This window comes from Fringilla coelebs (genome assembly GCF_963513975.1).
Source record: "Fringilla coelebs genome assembly, chromosome: 4".
Taxonomy (NCBI): domain Eukaryota; kingdom Metazoa; phylum Chordata; class Aves; order Passeriformes; family Fringillidae; genus Fringilla; species Fringilla coelebs.
Genome location: NC_140032.1, coordinates 44,691,621 through 44,711,828, shown reverse-complemented (window position 1 = coordinate 44,711,828; position 20,208 = coordinate 44,691,621). Strand labels below are relative to the sequence as shown.

General features: G+C 45.3%; 1 protein-coding gene across 2 annotated transcripts; it reads right to left on the bottom strand.

The window, feature by feature from the left end:
- Positions 1-3,105: 3,105 nt before the first annotated feature.
- REST (RE1 silencing transcription factor) lies at positions 3,106-19,688 on the bottom strand. 2 transcript variants are annotated; one of them, XM_084204947.1, is made up of 4 exons: positions 19,643-19,688; positions 17,675-18,585; positions 11,476-11,559; positions 3,106-8,458 (listed from the first exon to the last, which is right to left on the bottom strand). In XM_084204947.1, the coding sequence occupies exons 2-4, from the start codon at positions 18,573-18,575 to the stop codon at positions 6,762-6,764; spliced, it is 2,682 nt and encodes an 893-aa protein (XP_084061073.1). In that variant the 5' UTR covers positions 18,576-18,585; positions 19,643-19,688; the 3' UTR covers positions 3,106-6,761. The 2 variants fall into 2 exon arrangements, with proteins under 2 accessions (XP_084061073.1, XP_084061072.1); XM_084204946.1 differs by having other exon boundaries at positions 19,639-19,680.
- Positions 19,689-20,208: the final 520 nt, after the last annotated feature.

Below are 20,208 nucleotides of genomic sequence, written 5' to 3'. Positions count from 1 at the left end.
CACTGAATGACAGGCTCAAAGTTGAAACCAAGCATTTGTACTGACCCGAAATTTTTTCCCCATTGTTTTCATCCACTGGCAGATATTGGAGGTCAAAACCAGGTTACTTTGAAAACATTTCCTTTCCTCTGAGCTCCTTCTTCTTAATCAGGGATCTGAGTTTTGGTGATTTAAGTGCCACATCATGTAATAACAGCAGTGAGAGACACACTAAAGACTATAGAAAAGGCAGAAGATGACAGAGAAGATCATCAGGTTGGAGAGACCCAAGGACAAAGCAGGGGACTTTTCCTGAAGAGAGCTGGCTGGAGAGAGAGGTGTCCATTTCCAAATGAGGTCACCTTGTGCCCTCAGCTCCCAGGCAGGAGTTGAGTCACACCCACGGAGTGCAGAGCAAGGTACAACCCCTAGAAAGGGGTTTGCTCAGCTCCAGCCAGCCCAGGGGCGTTTCACTGGAGTTCAGCCCTTGCCAGGGAAGGAAGCATACCCTGCAAGTTCATGCCGAGGCAAGAAACCTTGCCTGGGGCTAAGGGTTATGTCAGGGAACCAACAGGAGACCCCCAGCCCCTGGAGTGGTGCTTGGAGGAGCAGCCCAGGAATGCATACACCTTGTAGGGACCAGCACTGCTTAGAAAAGACAAGGTTTGGTGGTTGTTTTTTTAATTAGAAGTGGCAAATAGGAGTCACAAGTCTCAGGATCTGTGCTGTAAGTTACTAAGCTCTTAGTTTAACTTCAATTACATTGCCTGTCTCCATAGACTGTTGTGTAAAGCAGTGGCAATCCTTTCCTGAATTGTCAGAGCATTTCCAGGGTTTGCTGGCTAATGCTTGAAAAAAGGCATAGAAACCTTTGAATGAAAATTCTGTGACAAAGAATTCAGGAGACTAGAATTAAAGTAGAGCAAGAGAAAGAGCAGATTTGTGTAAAAAAACCACCACAAACATGTCTCTAGTTCTGCCATGGGTAGCAGGGAAGCTAGTCACCTAAAAATGAACTTAAAGGCTGTTGGTGATTTCATGAGATTTTAACTTTTTTCTTTTTGAGGGCAGAGAAGATGGGAAGGGATGAGAGCAGAAGTGAGGTACTCTCCATTTTTCCAGCTACTGTGCTAAAACTGAGGCTGACATTGAGTTCCCAGAGATCAGCACCTACTCAAAGTCCAGTCTTTTATTAAAATCATCTGAAGAGGTCTCACCTGAAGAGTTAAGTTGCTGGGTGACATCTATATATGAGCTGATAGCTGCACTCCGCAATGACTCAGGGCACTGTCACCATCCCTGTCCCTGGCATCCCCACCAAGGGACCGTCACTACCCTCCCACTCCAGGTTTTGCTGTAACTCTCCTTTGGCTGTTTTTGATGGAAAGCAACCCAGCAATGAACCTCATTTGTCCCTGAGCAGCAGCACAGCTTCTGCTGCACGTGACAGCAGCTTGAGCACTCTGACCTCTGCAGGGTGAAAGGAGACCAAGAAGGCTCCTTTGGTCAGCCCTGGGGCAAGGGACAGGTTCAGCTGCCTGGCTTGAGCCAGGGTGCACTGCTGCAGGTCTGGTGCTCCCAGCCAAGGACATGCAGAGAGCACAATTGCCTAAGGTTAAAAATACAACCTGGGCAAGGGAAGGATCTATCCTTTTAGATCTACCTTTTCCTATACATAGCTTATACATATATACACTTCCATACAAGAACTGTGTTAAAGCAATTTATGTCAGCATGGCTAAGCTTTAAAAACAAACAAAAGAAAACCACCAAACCAAAATCAGGAACCCAGCATTTCAGCTCCTTCAGAGCATTAGCAAAGCTTGAACAAGGCAGCTGAATTAAGACATGAGCTTGCTCTCTCCCCATACAGGCCATCAGGAAGTGAAGCCATCCCTCACACAAGCCAACTCACCTTTTGGGCAGCTCACTGTGTGGGCAGGATCTCCTGCTGGCCTGCAAGGTACTGCAGAGCCATGCACTTGTGCTTGGTTACCTGGTCCTGTTAAAAAACAACTTTGCACAAAGCAGGTTCTTAGCATGTTTTCAGCCTAGTGGGTTTTATCCTGGTTTTCTACTGGGAAAAAAAAAAAAGGCAGGTTTTCTGCCAGGGTGCAACGAACTCGTCAAAGGTAAGGATGATCTGACTGCAGCTTTAAGGGAAAATGATTTCTCAGGTTGCCAACCCACTTGGGTTCTCTAGATAAGCCAGCTTGTCCCATGAACACTTTCCTGAGGGTGGGGGGCAGCACTAGCTGGTGGTACAAAGGGCAGGGCCTCCTCTATTGATCCAGTTTGAAATCATTAACTCAGCACAGGAAGAGGCACTCAGGTACCCAGCCCCTGCCATCTCTGTGCCACACTCTTACATCTCCCCTGCAGTCTGTGGACAGGCTCAGGCACCACTCCCATTCTCTGTCCATACCATAAACTGCTCACATGCAGCCTACAGGAGAAGCAAGCCAAGGCTGCCCCTTGTCTGGGCACTGCCAGCCGTGCCACACTGCAGCCCCCAAGGCTATGTCCTTCGGCAGCACTGCACCCTGCTCCTTGCTGCTTCAGTAACAACCACACAGCTCACAAACCCTCATTTCCACTGTCACCTGCATTAGCCCTGAAACCCAAATTTAAATTCCACAGCTGCCATCTAGCTGCACTTCTCTAGTGGCAGAGAATATTGCCCTTCATGCCCATTGGGCCCATCCTTCCAAATCACAAACAGACTCACCTTTGCATGTGAACCTTGTCCATTTGTGTGCAGCCCCCACTTTGCGCACTGTCCTTACTAGAGTGGGCAGAGAAATGAAAACAATATGCTGAAAAGGAAAAAGAACATATTTCTGGAGCCACTGTCCCTGTCTGCAGTCAAGTCTGGCAACTCTATACTGACTCCCCCAGGCTCACCTGCCTGGCTTGAGGTCTTCAGGAGCTCTGTCAATGACACTGGCACTGCTCCTGCCTCTAATTAAAAATGGTTTCCACGGCCATTAATAAGTGGAAGATAGAAGCTGAAGGTTCCTTAATAAAGTTTATTTAATCATAACTATGCTTAGGAAAATACACTTGTAAAGGTTAATATAATGCAATTTAGTTTAACTTTATACTACATTTTAAACAAAAGACTTCTTATACATGATTTAGGTAAAAACAGGAAGTATGATCTGGCTCGTTTTACATCTATTACAAACGCAGAAAAGACTGTCATGCACTACAGTAGAGAGCATGAAAAAAAATTACCTTTGGTTTAATTCAGAGAATACAAGTATTGCACTGTAAAAGCATCAAACATGGTGCAACTAAACATCATAAACATGTTTCCATGCCAGCTTACAAAAGTTTGTTAGCTAGTGTAATTTTAGAGGGGGGAAAAATATATGTACACATAAAACAATTTCTTTAGCTATTTGGATTCTGTTAATATCATATCCACGCCACATATCTACACAACTGACATTCAAGAAAACTCTTGAATTTGATTTAATACCTTTCAGCTACATTAAATCAGTTGAAATCAATGACTTTACTGTATCTTATCTGGCCTGTCAGCTGTTAAACATTCTTCTTTAAATGACTGAAGTTCCAGCCTAGATCATCAAAACCCAGAAACAACAATTGCAAACCACGGATTTTAGGTGCCTAGCTAGCCATTTCTTGATCATTTTTCAGGGCAGTTAGTTTGAGTGTATAGATTCATACAGAAAAAGCCCAAAACACATGACTCAACCAAGGGCTGGCAGTGTAGGGGTATATCAGCATGCTAATCCTTCCGATCACATATTGGAGGTTGAACACAAATACAGGTATTATTGCCAAAAAACACAAACATGCTAGCATTGGCAAAACCAACACAAAATAATTTAACAATATTGAAAAAGACCAAAAAAAAAAAAAAAAGCATTGTTCAAAGGGAGACACAGCAATGTAAGACCACCCTATATGGTGGGCTACGTGACCCACACTCCCCCTCAAATACTCATATTAGCAGTGCCCAACATTTGAGATAAACATAATGCACTACATCCTTGCCTTTTTACTGTAACATAATCCCAAACCTTGCAGAGAATTCCAACACAGCTCTGCACCGAGATTAGCTAGTTCAGGATGTTGTTGATAGGTCTCAGATAGAAAAAAATCGACTTTTCTTCTTCTTAATATGTTAATAATTTATTTTCAGTTTTTCATCTTGTAGTAGGAAACTCCGCCAAAGAGGAGCCAATTGTTGTCTTTGAAGAGTTCTTGTCAGATCAAGCATTGAAACCTTGACCACTTCACAGAAATGTGCAGCACAGTATTTCAGAGAACGACCTTTGCTTTTGTCTCACAGAGAGAACTTTAAAGTCAGTTAACAGCATCGTTTTCATTAAAAAAATAACAGGAAAAAATTATCAGGCCAGTCCATGAGTTTACTTGAACACAGCTAAAGTCCTTGAAGTCTCTCACAAAATGGCAAAGACTCTTCGCAAGGATAGGAAGGGAGCTTTAAACCTCTACACAGCACTGGAATTCCCAGCATCTGCTTACATCACTCACAAATGGTGGCAACATTTATATATAAAGAAATACTATTACAAAGAAAAAAATACATCTAAAACTATTACAACTGGTAGTTAAGGAAAACAATTCAACTAGGTTTGTTTTCTTAATGTTTAACATAAATATAGTTGCAACTTGATCTTGAGTTGACAATGATTGTCACAGCCAAGGTAAGGATTGAACACTATCTATGCAAACAGAAACTCACTATACATTATACAACTTATTTCTGCCATGAGGGATGCCTTCCCTCTCAAATCTTTGGCCTCCTATTACCAATCTCTCCCAAAAGCAGAAGCAATGTAGCATTGTTGCTCTCAATTCATTCACAGCAGTGGGTTTGTTTGGAGGAGAAGATGCTGTGGGGACAACACAGTGAAGAATGGGGTTTATTCCAGAGCTTACACAGAGAGAGTTACTTGCAATAAAGTGCTCTGACAAATGCTGTCTGAGCTCTTCAACTCCACTCCCCAAGTAACACCTGCCTCCAAATTTGCTTCTTTGGAGCTGTCCCCAACTGCTCCCACTGGAAAGGCAGCTAATGACAGTCAGAAGAGCGCACAGATGGGACCTGGAGGGTTTTGCTTCTTCCCTGCTGGTTTGGATTTTGTTTACATTTTGCCACTGGTTGGCTACAAGCAGTCAGGTATGCAATCTCTCTTGCATTTGTGTGTGCTGAAAATTAAATCTGTTTAGAATTAAAAACTCCTCATATGACATGTAGACCTGAGATGACAATATGATAACTTGCATGTTTCTCTCTACAGGGAAGCAGGATGGTTTTATTAAATGCAACTTGAATTCATATAGAGCAGAAATTCCTACAGATTTTAAATGCCAGGTTTGTTGCTTACAGTTGATTCATCTTTGTTTGTTTGCTGGGTAGTTTTGTGTATGAGATGTTAGATTATATCACTGCTACTATTTTATTTTTTTAAAGCTCATGAAATTTGACTGCTGTCCACCACAAAAATGAAAATGGAAGGGGGAAAAAAAAAATTCCAGACTTGCAGAATCTGCAGACTGTTTCCACTGAGAGATTATTTTCCTGGCTGGTGATCCCAAATTATAAATCAGAATTTATTACTCTGCATGTGTATTCAAAGTATCAGAAGTGGCATTTCCATGACAGAATAAATCCTGTAAAAGTGTTTTGGAACTGCATTGGTAGCATTTTGCTCAAGGACTCTACAATTCAAAACACAGTCAAAAACACATAGCCAAGCAGTTCATAATTTCAGCAACTTCATGCACAGTTAATCACACTCCAGGAAAACAAGAAAAATCTGCAGTAAGGAGCATCACAGAAAACTGCCACAGAAACTTGTCCCACGGTAAGCAACAAGTCTGAACGTTTCCAAATAAAAAAAACTTACACATACAAAACCAAACATGCATATATAAAGTGTACATATACTGCACAAGCACTATTCCTAGAAGATTAAACTGCATAGGTAAAAATCAAAAACAAGTGCAACATTTTAAGCCCTTAAAGCACAATCAAAAAACAAAAAGCAGGAATTAAAAATAACAAACTTGCTCCCCCACAACAAAGCCAATTACAGATCAGTGATTAAGATATTAATCAAGACAGAGGTTCTCCAATCAAAAGTTGGAAGGACTGCTCTCAAATTTTGGCTCATCATTCACACTTAGGGGACTTGAAATGTACGTTCATAATTGTAATTAGCTCAAACAGTTATGTTCATCACTAGCCAACTTTGATTTCTTTTACAAAGTGCTCTTTATGTAATAGAAGCTATCTTCCTTGTAGAAAAACTATCAAGTAGTTTAACACTTTGAACATCAAGATACATTGAAAAGAATTAAAATTTAAAAAGGGAAAGGGAAAAAGGGAGAGAAAGAGAGTTGGCTGCTAGAACAAAAAGCAACTTAGGCCAGTGGCTCTATAAACATCCAACTTGTATATTGTTAGCTCCAGTCTTGTTCCTAAAACTCAGTTTATAAAAGAGCTGCATAAGCTAACAGACTAGAAGCTTACAGTGACTTTATAGGACACAACCTCATACACCTCACCTGCTTTCTCTAATTAAGAGATCCAATAGTTAATGAGTTCATCATGACACATAAAGTTGTCAAAAATATTTTCAACTTAAAAAAAAACTAAATCAAAAAAGAAACCAATGCAGACACTAAAGCAAACTGTGCTTAAAAAAAAAAATCAACAGTATTTTTACATAAGCTGTGTAAGATCTTACAAAAGAAGATTCCCCAAACCACAGCTATTTCTATTCCTGCCCTTTTGCTGCCTTCTCAAGATAATACACATTAACTAAGTGCCTGTTGAGGTGCTTGCTGTATTCACCTTCCTTTTTAAATGAGCGGTCACAAAAAATGCACACATAGTTCTCCCTGGCCACCACGGGGTCTGGAGCTCCTTGTGACATCTTTGGACTTGTTTCCTCTTGTACAGAGCGAGCACCATTTAACCCCGAGTCGTCGCTTCCTTCTGATATGTTGTCACTGATGTCACTGCCTTCGTGGCTGTGGATGCCCTCATCCTCATCCATTTCCTGAGATTCATTCACGGCTGTGTTATCCCGAGGTAAGGGCAGAGCCACTTTAGGGCTTTGTGTACACCCTTCTGTGGGCACAGGTGCTGGCACAGCATCCCCTGTTGACTCTGTCGCTGGCAGGCATGTCTTGGTCAGGTCCATCAGGCTGGAGTTAGTCTCAGTTTCTGCCACAGTTTCCTCTGGCTCCTTCTCAGGTGCCAGATCTGGTACCACATCCATGAGTACATCCACGCTTTTTTCAGAAGACGCTGCATGAGAAGATTCCTCAGAGCAAGTGTCTTCCCCTTTGTCTGCCTGTCTCTCCTCCTCTTTTGCACCACCAGTGTCTTCACTCTCTCCTACTGTCGCAGGCATTTCTTGGTCCTCTACCTCACCCTCTGTGTTTGCATCCTGAGCTGGCAGACAAGGCTGCCCTGGACCTTGGATGCAGTTTTCTTTGGGATCAGCGCTCTCCCCGCTGAGAGCATGACCACCATTGTTGTTTAATGCCACTGTGTCAGTGGGATCCTGCTCCTTCTGGTCACTGCCCTCAGTGTCCAGCTTCACACCTCCATCTTTTTCTGTGATAGGATACTCATCTGGCATCTCTTCTTCCTCAATCTTCTCCTGATCAGGTTTGCTGCTTTTTTTACTGTGCTTAATTTTCAGAGCTTTCTTTTTTCTGTTTTTCTTGAGGCAAGAATTTTGGTTTTTAGGCTCTTCCTCTGGTGCAACATCACTTTTTTGAGCTTCCGGGCAGTCTCTGGGTTTAGCTTCCACTTTCTTTTTCTTTTTTGTTACTACTGAGGTATCATTTGCAGGCTCTTGTTTTGAGGAAGTTGCCTCAGTCTCTGCCTTTCTTTTGACCTTCTTTGTTTTACATGTTTTCTCAGTACTTTTTTCAGTTTTAATATCCACCTCCTTGTTTTCTGAAGCCGATTTCCGACTTCTGGTTGTCACCTGGCCTGCAGTAACATTGCTCGCCGACTTCTTTTCCTTTGCCGAATTATCTTTTTTCTCCACCTTCACAATTTTCTCAGTTTTCTTTGCAGCTGAATCCCCTTTCGTTGGTTCCTTCTCTGCTTTGTCATTACCGCTCTCAGAAAAGTCAGCTTCGCTCTTTTTAGTCCGTAGCTTCACCTTCGAGACATCCATGGTGATGTCAGAACAATCGGGATGCCTGGACTTGATGTGATACTGCAGGTTACATTTTTTAGACGCCGCATAGTCACAGACAGGGCAGAGAAACTGGCGCGGGTTGATGTGGAGCTCGACGTGCTTTTTGAAGTTGCTGCGGTCAGCGGTTTTGTAGTTACAGTGCGGGCAGATCAGAGGCTTTGGCCCGTTGTGCACTTGCCTCGCGTGACGAGTCACTTCGTGCTGGTTTGAGGCCACGTAGCTGCACTGGTCACATTTGAATGGCTTCTCACCTAAGGGAGGAAGGACGGAAGGGAATGATGGTGATTATTAAGCACGGTGGTTGGTTGTGAGGCACTTACTTCCCACTAATACAGATATAGAAATATGAAACTTGAAAAGGATAAAAAAAAAATATCCATGCGCCTTTAAAATTAAGCAAAGTCAACATAAGAAATCCACAAGTCACAAACACATTCACAAGACACTAAGAACAAAATACAAAAAAAAAGAGAGAAGGAGTGAGGGCTGGGAGGAAGGGGATCCAAAACCAAACAAGCAGTAACAACGTCACAGGTTCTGGCTAGGCATACATACCGGCAGAGATCTCTCTACAGTAATATTAGCAAATGGAATCCATACCCAACTGGTCCATTGAATGCATTGTAGAAAAATGGAAATGTAACATTTGATGAATAGCAGTTTCACACAAACGTTTCAATAAAGTCCAACTTTATACAGATTTAGCATACTTCATGTTTGCATTGAAAAGGAAATGAAGGAAAAGAAGCTAGCAAAACCTAAGAACATGAAAGGGGCGCCCAGATGATCTTAACCTCTGAAAAAATTCTGTTCACTGTTTTGGTGCCTCAAACACATAGTGCTCTGGCTGCAGGCTACTCGTGGCAAGGCAACCAAATGCAGTCCACAGCCATCATGTTACTATTAAAATCTGCATTTATATTAGTGTAATGACTCCTATAGAAGTGTTCCTGAAACGGTCTGCTTAGCGCATGCCACTGCAGCAGAAGTAGCTTTCCCCTTACACATCAAAACAAATAGGAAGAACACTTCTAATGCAACAACTCAAGTCCAGAAATACTTTGGGAGCATGTGTATGTGCAAATTTAGCTGAGGAATTTGGGATGCTCCTGAGCTCTGAACCAGCATCTCAAAACTGATCTGCAGAACTAATGCATGCTACTTCTTCAGTATGTTGAAAATCTACTCCAGTCCCTTCTGCTCATGTTATAATAGTGCTTCTCCCACCCCTGCAAGCCACTGCCCATACTCAAGCATGCTCTGTGGCATGACTCAGGAGACCAGCCAGCCTGCACTGAAGATGTGGTGCCTGTTTGTGTGTTAACCACAAGATCTGCAACACCCTCACAAACTCCAGAAAAGACTGTGCTGCCTCCCTGGCAGGAAGCAGGGGGACAATTGTTGTAAGAGTCCAGATCACCACGTCTGTCTGCAGCACCTATTTATTATTTAAAGAAGAGCTACTTTGATTCCCTCCCTCTCCACTTCCTTCTTTTTTCCTCCCACTTCCTGGTGACATTTTCTACAAGTTTAAGCTTGATGTGTTTATTGCTCATCCTTTATCCAAGTACAGAGCCTTTATCACCTACACTTCAAAGAACAGTTCTGCACTGCACTGGGGGAGGACAAGAACAGCCTCTCTTACATACACATGAACAGGATGTTCTAAGTGCACAGAGTGCTCAGAGGCAGCTGCAACTGGGTAACTCAAAGACAGCATGTGAAGAGCTTGTGTCCACAGCCTCTACTAAATCCTGGGTTTTATTGTGCAAGTGAAAAGGATATGTACCAAGATGGCTAAAAACAGCTGTGAATTAGGCTCTAAACCACTGCCATTTGCTGTCTGATATGGGAAGAAAGCTACAGCACCCGTGGGCCTTAAAACACCCAGCCTGTCAACTGCAGGAGTCCAGAAATTGCCGTGGAAAAGGTGCAGCTGCCTGGGCAATGCAACAAAACATACAATAGAATTTAGGAGAGCTATTAAGACAAGACCCCTAATAGCAAAAGTCATGCCTTCCCTCAGAGACTTTTGAGGCAGGGGCCACAGACAGATCCCACTCCTTACCTCCTTTGGAGTTGAGACATCCTTGCACAGAACAAGGGCAGAGCAATATGTTCATGAAATGGTTTCCAGGTTCGGTATTGACCAAACCATTTGCAAATTTGGTGGTTCATTTGCAAACCAGAGGCTCAACCAAATATTATTTTTGTTTCTGAAAGCACGATACTATGCTCCCAAAATTCTCACACCAAAATACTGACATGTCATTTTAAAGCTGGCTATTTTTAATGGGCCCAAGACCCTCTCTACTACAGTTAAAATTGCCTGTCTCCTGGTTTCAATTAAAAGCCTCATCAATTGAAATTGAGACAATTACTGTTCAGGAGACTTCAGCTCCTGTTTGTCAGCATTAGGAATTCACCTAGGGCTGGTCAATTCAGATTTTACAAAAACAAATCAAAGCACAGGCTCAGATCTATCTGAACTCCCTTATGAGAGTCATAAAGGATGACTATGCTTGTGTCTATGGTGCTACAACTCCCAAAAATGCTGTTACTTCATTCAAAAAGAGATTTGCAAGAGCATGACAGCAAATGTTTGCAACACCACAGCTCACGACCAGTAATGGGAAATAAAGGGTAGTGAAAGTTGCTACTTTGGCTTTTAGGGCCACAAGACTGAGTCACTTGTGAACAACCTCTGAGTTTGCTTTTTTCTCCTGTGTCTCCTTGCCATAAGCAGACACTAATTTACATCACCGTGTCATACTAAACAAAAGCTAAGAGTTCCCTCAGAACTCCTGGATGAGACGCAATCCTAGGCATCACAGTGGAGATTCTCAGCTACCCAAAATATTCCCAGCTTTGGTGATTTGAAATCAGCTATGACAGCAGACAGTGTACAAGAATTTGTTCCTATATCATCACAGTGTTGTATTTATTACTAGATTACTAGGACTACTAGAGCAGCCCTATGAATATCAGAATAGACCTTGAAAAGTAAAAAGAAGAAGATATATTCCAATTGTCAGTTTTATTCATAACACTTAGCAAGACAACCTTTTCCATTAAAAAAGAAGCTAAAGCCCAGGCCTTACTGGCTAAGATGGCATCTCACACAGAACTGGGCAGACTGCTTTAGGTGACCCTTCTGGAGGCAGGGTCTGGCCCAGATGAGCTCCAGGGGTTCCCCCAACTGCAGCCACGCTGTGATACCGTGAGCCACCCCCTTTCCTCAGCCATGCTGCTGCCACTCCGTACCAACCTGAGTGGGTGCGCATGTGCCTGGTTAAATGGGTCTTCTGAGAGCTGGAGTAAGGACACATCGCACATTGATAGGGTCGCTCCCCTGCAAAACAAACACCAAAGTAGTTACTGAAACACAGCAGATTCCCAAACTTGCTTACCAAGCCACACAGGGGAGGCTGTCACAGATGCTCACACTGTATTTGAAGGCATGTTATCTCTCAGCAAAGGGACAGCGAGAAGCAAATGCCCGAGCCAGACCACTGTAACGTGTCATGCCTTATGAATGAGGGTAGTAAAAGGGCAGGATATGACGGAGGCACATCCTAATGTCCACCTGGGGTCAACTGTAACCTCAGTCAAAAGATTGTGAGGACAGACAACTTTAGGAAGCCTTAAGCCACAAGACCTGACTTCCCTACAGCAGAAGATGCACAAAAGATCCTGTAGGAAACAAGGTATGTTCTTGCTTTGCTTAACACCTTACCTGAAACCTCCATATTTAATTTGGATTAAGATGGGATATGATCATCCATTCCACATGGACTTGCATTTACCAGAAGACAAGTGCAGACAGAGCAGGTCTTTACTTCCAAAGTTTTACTGGGAGAGTGAAAATAGTTTGCAGCATGGAAAAGCATGATGCCCTGATCAGTGAAATTACGCTGCTAGCAAAAGCTTAAGTGTAGCATAAACATTTCTTTCAAAAGACTCAAAACCCCCTGCCTGAAGAGTTACTGGTTCTGGAGAACTAATGGAAACTAAACGGTCATAAATTATATCTCCACTGAGGACAGTCAGCTTGCAATTGTAGCTAAAAATTGTATCAGTACAATGATACTTGAAAATCTTCTTCAAGTGAAGACAAGCTGCAAACAAAGGCAGACAGTTTTATAATTAACATGTTGGGCAGGTCTGGATAAGCACCAGGGTGCCTGCCCCAAACTGCTAGCACACTGTCTTCCCTACAAACACTTTTTAGTCTTGGGTGGACATCCACAAGAGAAGAGAGGAGTGAAGCTGAAAAGGGAAAAAGAAGTTACTCAGTCCTAGTATTTATTCAAATCATAGCCAGAATTACACTACAGCATTTTGATAAATTTGCTACACATGAGGTATAGAATCAAGGTGCTCTTCAAATCACAGAGACCGGGACATCCACAAAAGCCTGGCACACAGGGTATGTGTTCACTTTCAGAGGCACAGCTCTATCTGCAGCAGCAAAGATCTGCATCTGCCAGTGTGTGATGTGAGGCTCCACTGCTGGCCTGTGCCAAAACAGCAGCAGAAGTGGCCTTTGTAATGCAGATTAATTCCACATTTCTTCCTTCCATCAAACATTTAGACTATCGTTCTTGATTAGATCAGCAGTTTAAAGGTAAATTCACCCTAACAACCATAACTCCCCTCCCTTACCAATTAAAACAAGGTAGGAGACTGGCGCAATACACACAATAAGATTAAGTCATGCTCAAGGGAGGGGTAGTCCTTTTGGTACAAAGAAATGGTTTTGGTTTTAAATGACTCCTTACAATTAAAAAATATGTGGCCAAAGGTCCTGGAATATTCAGTCATATCTTCTTCCCATTACCTGAAATTTCATATCTGTAAAGTTACCTACAACATTAGGAATGTGAAACAGGCTTTCTTTCGTGGCCTTTTTTACATAGGGCACAGCCAACAAAACAGACTAGATTTAAGTATAATGACCACAACTAATTTAAAATGTGTTATTGCCACTTGAGAATTAAATGCATTGTACAGGCTGTTCTGTCAAATACTATTCCCCAAAAGATTTGTATTGTAATTTTACAAGCTGTTTCATTATATGCAAACAAGCCATTAAAAAAACCTCTCCAGAAGACACTTACAAAATAAGCCCCAATCTAGCCAAAGTTCAAGCAGGCACTTAACTCCATGCAAATGAACAGGCACACTGACATTGGCATACAAGTTTAAGACCATCTTGTTAAAGAAAGTTCCCAGTCTGACCATGCAGGAGACTCTCAAGAGTCACACTCCCAAGGCCAGAGTGCTGGGACTGAAGCCCTTTCATGGTGAGAGGCTCCAGTGACCCAACAGGCGCCCCCATGACTCCCTGCACACCCCACTCACACACAGTCAGACCAGGTTTCCTTACCAGTTTGACCCCAGGTTTCCCACAGCAGTCTCAGATGTCCCATTCCATAAAGCCACTTACTCATGGCACAGTAACACAGAAACACCTGGAACTGTTGCCTCCAAAAAGGACCCAAGAGTGGAACCCCTGCACTTTTATACCCTCACAACTCTTCCTCCCCAGTCTTCTGTTCCTGCTGCTGAGCCTCTCCATGTCCATCTACCTTGCTGGCCTCCCCAGTCTTCATCTACTTTGTTATCCAAAAGGTTGGCAGTTCATGGCTCCTGCTGTGTCTCTCACTGTCCATCCATCTGGCTGGCACCACCAGTACAGGGTTGGTAACCCATGGCCATGGTAACCCATGGCCTCTCTGTGCCCTCACCCTGAGCAAAACCTGATCTCTCAGTTTGCGCACTGAGCTATCTGCACCAAAGGTATTCCTCAACAACCTCTTGATAAAGCCTTTTTTTATAATGCAATTAGAAGTCCCATCTGCTTGAAACAAATCTGCTTCCATCAAACTTCAAACAGAGTGGCAAGCAAGAAAGATCTCCTCTCACAATCAAAATTTAAATTAAAAAAAACAACAACAACAAAAAAAAAAGTAACAACCATAAACCAAACCAAAACCAGTCCAAAACTAGACACAGAACATTGTGACTGACTGAAGCAGATGTCTTAGTTATACAGCCCTTCAGATTATTTTCAATGAAGTTTTCTAGAAATTTCTTCTAACAAGCAAAATAAAGAAAAAAGAAAGAGAATAATGCTGCACTGTCTTGCCTGTAGTACAGCTCCAGAATCAGCAGGTAAATCAAGTCAAAACTTGGTATAAAAGGTCTAACGAGCACAAACTGAGCCCAGGTAGATCTGTCCCTGACACAAAGAGTCCTTTCTGCCCAAGCAGCAGAGGAACAGATTGTCCTGAACACCTCCAGCCAGCCACTGGGCAGCAGATAGGCCCCTCCAGACTTAGCTTTCCCAGGTGACAAGCCTATGACCATCTGTAGGGTCCTTCAAACACCCCTCTGCCCAAGGTCCCAAACATTTGTCAGCAGCCTGTCCCACAAGCACTGTCACAAGCTGCAAGGTATATTCAGTACACGGCAGGTTCTGGGACACCTGCTTTCCAACATGAATGCAAGCAACAACAGGCAGGCAGATAACCTCTGCCTGTCTTCCTGTGGTCCCCAAACATGCCAAGGATTGGTATTTTTCCCAATCATGCAAGGTACTAGCATGCAGCCCCCTTCCCTGCTCCTGGCCACATGCTCTGGTATTTGCATGTGTCATTAGTAAGGCAACTAAATTCACTAACCAGCAGAAAACCAACCTGGGGAAGAGGAAAGGAGTAGTTTTACTCCTTTACTCCATTTTAGTGAGCTGAACCAACAAGTCCCAGGATACAGGTAAAAAACTGAGACTGCCTTTCTCCAGCAGCAGCAGCAGCAGCAGCACATTTATCCTGTGAAACTCCACTCTGTACAGTCAGTGTTTCAGAAAATTGTATGGCTCTAACACAACAGAATCAAATTAACTGCAAAGAGATGTCTCTTTGCAGTTCCCCTCTTTTTCCCCCACAAAAAAGTCTGATGAAGAACACAAAAGCAGGAGAGAAAGAAAAGCATGTATCCAAAATTATTTAACCTATTGGCCATCAGGAAACCAAAGAAACAAACAATTCCAACTTTCTTCTTTAATATTCTGAACCTATAAAATAGGAAGAAAATGATGGATGGATGTAACCCATTTATTTTTCCCAACAAATATTTTTTTTAGTTTTAAATGAAAACTGCAATCCAAAGCTATTTTAGTATCATTCAGACAGTTTTTACTAAATTCAATACTGTTATGTAAACAGTCTGCAAATACTTTTGACTATAAAATAGCTGTGGGTGTTTTTTCAGGATTTTTTAGGGTGAGGGTTGTTTGGAGGGATTTTTTGTGTGTTCTGGTTTTGTTTGTGTTCTTTAAGGCAATAGACATTAGTACTGGCAGAGACTTTTAGCTTGGTGTATAAAATATACCTGCCAGGAAGGTATATTCTTCTAATACTCTAGCTTTAACACTCTTCTCCACAAAACCAATGGAAACAAGGCACATTCCTAAATCATTCTGCTAACATATTTGGAAGTTTTTAATCAAGCAAGAACTGCCTGAAAGAACTTAACTATGTAGTTATGAAGTAGCAAAGAAACACCTACAAGGGTACACTAAAACATGCTGAAATCATAATCACTCATTCCAGCTTAAAAAATTACAGTAACTAAAAGAACGAGAAATCCTGTCTGCACAACTGTCTTCAAAGGAGAAAAAGGGGATCTGGATACGCTTGATTTTTTAAAAAGTTTAATACAGTTCATCGGTAAATTGGTCAACTGCAGTTATAACAGAGCACTTCCCCAGCAAACATGCTTTCATGGTAGTTCCTGTAAAACTCAACAAACACTTTCAGAAATCAGAAAGGGGGACCTAATGTCATCTACAAACACAAGCAGAGATTAATTTAAAGTTGAGGCAAATGTAAACTAGACAGGAACCAAAGCACTGGCTCACATTTGGCCATGAGCTCCCCACAAGATTCACTTAGGCTTTTTCCTATTTTGCCATTTTTACCTGGTCTCTTTCCTGTTATCTCCTACAAAACACACAAAAGAAAATGAGCTGGAGGACAAACAACACCATTTTCCTAATACCTCTCACAATAAACTTTGTTTATTTGTTTAGAAAAAAAATATTTAGACAGACTGAGTTTGAAATTAATGGTATCCACTGAACAACAGCACACAGTATTCTAAGGAAAGAATAAAGTACTTAAATTCCCAGCAGACCCTACCAGCCCCAACAAAGCAGACACTAAAGCGAGCTGACAAACACAAACTCCTGCACACTTAAGCTCAAGCCCAGCCCCAAAGCCTCCGGAGTACCCATCCCTTCCAGACAGCTGCAGACAACTGAACTGAAACCTCCAAACCATTCATGCCACTGCTGTGACAAAACATGACTTTAAAGGAGAAATTCCCCAGCGTTCTGCTCATCCAGCAAAGTCTACAATAAAGGGGAACCAAGTCAGTGAGCAGCCTAGAAGATGGTTAGCAAGTGAGCCCTCTCCACAGTAAAGCCCTGACACAGTGGAAATAAAAGTTCCTAAGAAGCAGCAAGGAAGTTCTGAATTGCCCTCTCACTTCCACAAAAGGGATCAGGAGGCCAAGTAACTGTACCCCATGGCCCAGAGAGGTGAGATGGCTGTGATAACCCCTTGTTAAAAGGAGTTTTGGTTCGGCAGAACTCCCCATGTGTGAGGGTGGTGAGGCTCTCTGATGAAAAGCAATGTATTTCCTAAGCCACCTGTGGTCCCAGCTCACAGGATGGCAGCAACACTGCAGTCCTCTGATTCCACTTGCTATACACCAGGGAAAAAAGGGGCCTCACATTGTCTCTTCCAATTACAAACCAAGGTTAGAAGAAGTCAGGAAATCAGGCCAGACTCCCGGGAAGGCTTCCTATAGGGCAACAGAAGTGTGTGTCTACTTCTGGCTGCTGCAGTGATGCAGGCCCCAGAAAAAATGAAGCCTCTGAGCATTAAAAGGAATTAATTCACTGTTCAATTCTTATTCTGACTTTGTGGATGCTTGAGGACTCCTCTGCATGGATATATCAGCTCGCTCTTCTCTGTAATTACATTGTAGTCAAGTTTCAGCTCAGTCTAAAAGTACCACTTTCAGAACTACCTATGGGATTCAGGCACCTTTTGAAAATCTGTTTCTTTTGGTTTTAGACTACACAGGTTTCGGTGTTGTGGACTCTGACAATTATCACAGGTACATTTTGTCATGTCTTCTTCAAAAAATTGGCTGAAAATTACTAAACAGAATGACCTTCATCTTATCTTGGGCACCTGACATTTCCTCAGTCCTCTAGGACTACAGACTGGAGCTCAAAGCAAATTCCATTCAGGTATAAGCTGGTAGCACCAGAGAAGAGAGCACAAAGCTTTATCAGATAGAACAAACTTTGCAAAAAGACTCTGCTTGCTTCATTTATCGTGGATTCTCAGTAGTCCTACTGCACTTCAGTCAAAAGAAGATGAAAAACTTACCTGTGTGAGTTCGAATATGTTGGATATAATTGTTCTTCCTGTCTGAAAAATAGGAGCACTCTGAGCAGGTATACACTTTCCTGGGAAAATGATTTCTTAGGTGTTTTTTCCAGTGATATTCACTGACAGTAGTGTATGTGCATATGGTACACTTGTAGACTCTCTCATTTTCCCCTGCTTTGTTGTGGTGCTTCAAGTGAGCCAGATAGTGATCATATCTGTTAGTGTTATAGCCACAGCGATCACAACGGATTGGGCCCTTAGAGAAATCCACCTCTTCTGCAGTGCAGGAATCAGACTCCTTCACCTGTGCTTGCTTTTCTGCATTTTCTTCTACAAAGAACTTCTTAGCACTGTGAACCCTGATATGATGCACAAACTCCTCTTCAGACTCTGCCTCATACTGGCAAGGCTTACAACGAAATGGTTTGCTCTTCAAGCTCTTACACTTGTCCTCTGTGCTTTCTGGGGTACCCGGTGCTTCCAATGAGGCATCTTTGTCCACACTGGGAGTCTTGGGAGGGGAACAAGCAGCTGGACCTTGAGTTTCCACACTAGGAACCTCAAGGGAGCTTAATTCCACATTTTCAGGTGCCTCACGGTCACTCTCTGCAACCTGGGTATCTTCCATACCCTCTCCATCACTATCTGAGAAGTTGCTGTCCCCCACCGTCGTCAGTTCTGCCATTTGTCTCTCTTCTCCAACCAGGTAATCACAGCAGTTGCCACTAACTTCTCCCGTCAAGGCCACATTTGCCAACATAATAAGCTGAGGAGCTGCCAGCTCAGCTTTAGAAAGGTCCTGTAAGTCATACATGTCATTGGACAATGCCATGCCAATATTAGAACTGCCGGGAAAGAGGCCGTTCCCACCAGACTGTCCCAGCACTTGAGTTGCCATGGCAGTAATTCTGTTGGAAGAGAAAAGGAACACCTGTAAGTATCTGAGTGTGGAAAAGTCTCCTCTGCTGTGTACTGTCGAAGCAGCCTTCCAGGGAACCTCAAAAAACTAAAGCTCTCTGCTGAGGTGCTGGGGCAGCGGGAAGCAGAACCCGGGGCTGGGGGGTCTCGTTCTTTGCCCCAAGGGGCGGTTGAGCTCTTCCCTACGGCTGGTGCAGGATCCCACCTTGTGGAGGACGGGGGGGAGGCGCTGACAACGGGGGCCCAGGCGGGGCTCGGGACAGGTGAGTGACCCCGGGCCGGGCCCCGCGGCTCCCGACACGCCAGACACCGGGGCATGGGGGGGTGCAGGGCCAGCCGGTGAGTGCTGCCGCCGGGCTCCGCCGAGCGCCCCTGTCCGGCCGCCGCCCGCCCCAAGGGCCCCGCCGGGCCCAAGGCCGCCAACAAAAGGGGGCGGCCCGGCCCTGCGGCGACCTCTCCGCGGCCCGGCGCACATCCGCCGGGGAAGCCGGGCCGGGCCGTGCCCCCGCCACCCTCCCTCCTTCCCTCCCTCCCTGCCTGACAGGCATGCGGCCATTTTCTGCCTGCCCACACAAAGCGCCCTCCCCGCGCCGCCCCCGGCCCGCCCGCGTCCGCCGGCCGGTGGGGACGCCCGGCTTCCTCCTCCCCCCGCGGCGGGCAGGGCAGGGCAGCGGCGCCGGTGCGGGGGCGCGGAGCGGAGGAAGCGCCTCGGTACCGGCAAGGTCACAGCGGCCGCGCCCACCCGATGCCCGTCCGCGGGAGGGGGAGCGAGCAGCACCCCGGGCCTGCTCCCGGGCCCCGGGCCTGCGGCGGCGCCCGGCCCGGCCCGGCCGGCGACGGCTTCGCCTTCCGGCGGCGGCGCGGCCCGGCGAGCGCCCCCGCGGCCGGCGCGGCTCCTTAGCCGTGGTGCTGATCGCCCCGCGGCCGGCCCGCCCGGCCGCCCCCGCCCGCCCGCCGGCCGCAGATCAGCCCTGGACAGCGCCTCTCGCCCGGCTCCCGGCCCCCCCTCCCCGGCCCCGCCGGGCCCCGCCGCACTCACTCACCCACCGGCGGCGCGGGGCCGCCCGGCCGCGCGGCTGCTGCGGGGCGGGGCGGGGCGGGCGGGAGGCGCTGCTGGCGGCGGCGGCGGGCGGAGGCGCCCCCGCATTCCAGCACACAGCGCGCAGCGGCGGCGCCGCCCCGCCCGCCCCCGGCAGGAGGGGCCGGGCCCAGCGGGGTCACTCGGCAGCGGCGGGGGCACCGGGCGGGCGGCGTGCGGGGGAAGGGGCACACGCCCGAGGAGAGGGTTCGTGCCCAGGGGCAGAGCTGGCGGCCGCGGGGTTTGTCTGCGCCCGGCCCCGCTGCCGTGAGTTCTTTTGTCCCGTTCAGGGATGATAACGCTGATCTGACCAGCTTCGAGGCGGTGCCCACGGCGTCGTTTTCACGAAGCTGGCGAAGGGTTTGGAGCGCAAGTCCGGTGAGGAGCAGCTGAGAGAACTGGGCGTTTAACCTGGTGAAAAGAAGGCTCGGAGTGACCTTATCACTCTACAAGCAACTGAAAGGAGGTTGTGCCAGCTGGGGGTCGATCTCTTCCCCCAGGCAACTAGTGAGGAAAGGAGACCCTTAAGCTGGGC

What these genes read in the sequence shown, in the direction of transcription:
- REST (XM_084204947.1), bottom strand. Translation starts at nt 18,575, where the DNA reads ATGGCAACTCAAGTGCTGGGACAGTCTGGTGGGAACGGCCTCTTTCCC. An exon ending in ACATATTCGAACTCACACAG is followed by an intron (nt 11,560 to 17,674) that starts GTAAGTTTTTCA and finishes TTTGTTTTGCAG; the next exon opens with GGGAGCGACCCTATCAATGT. An exon ending in GCACATGCGCACCCACTCAG is followed by an intron (nt 8,459 to 11,475) that starts GTTGGTACGGAG and finishes TTCCTCCCTTAG; the next exon opens with GTGAGAAGCCATTCAAATGT.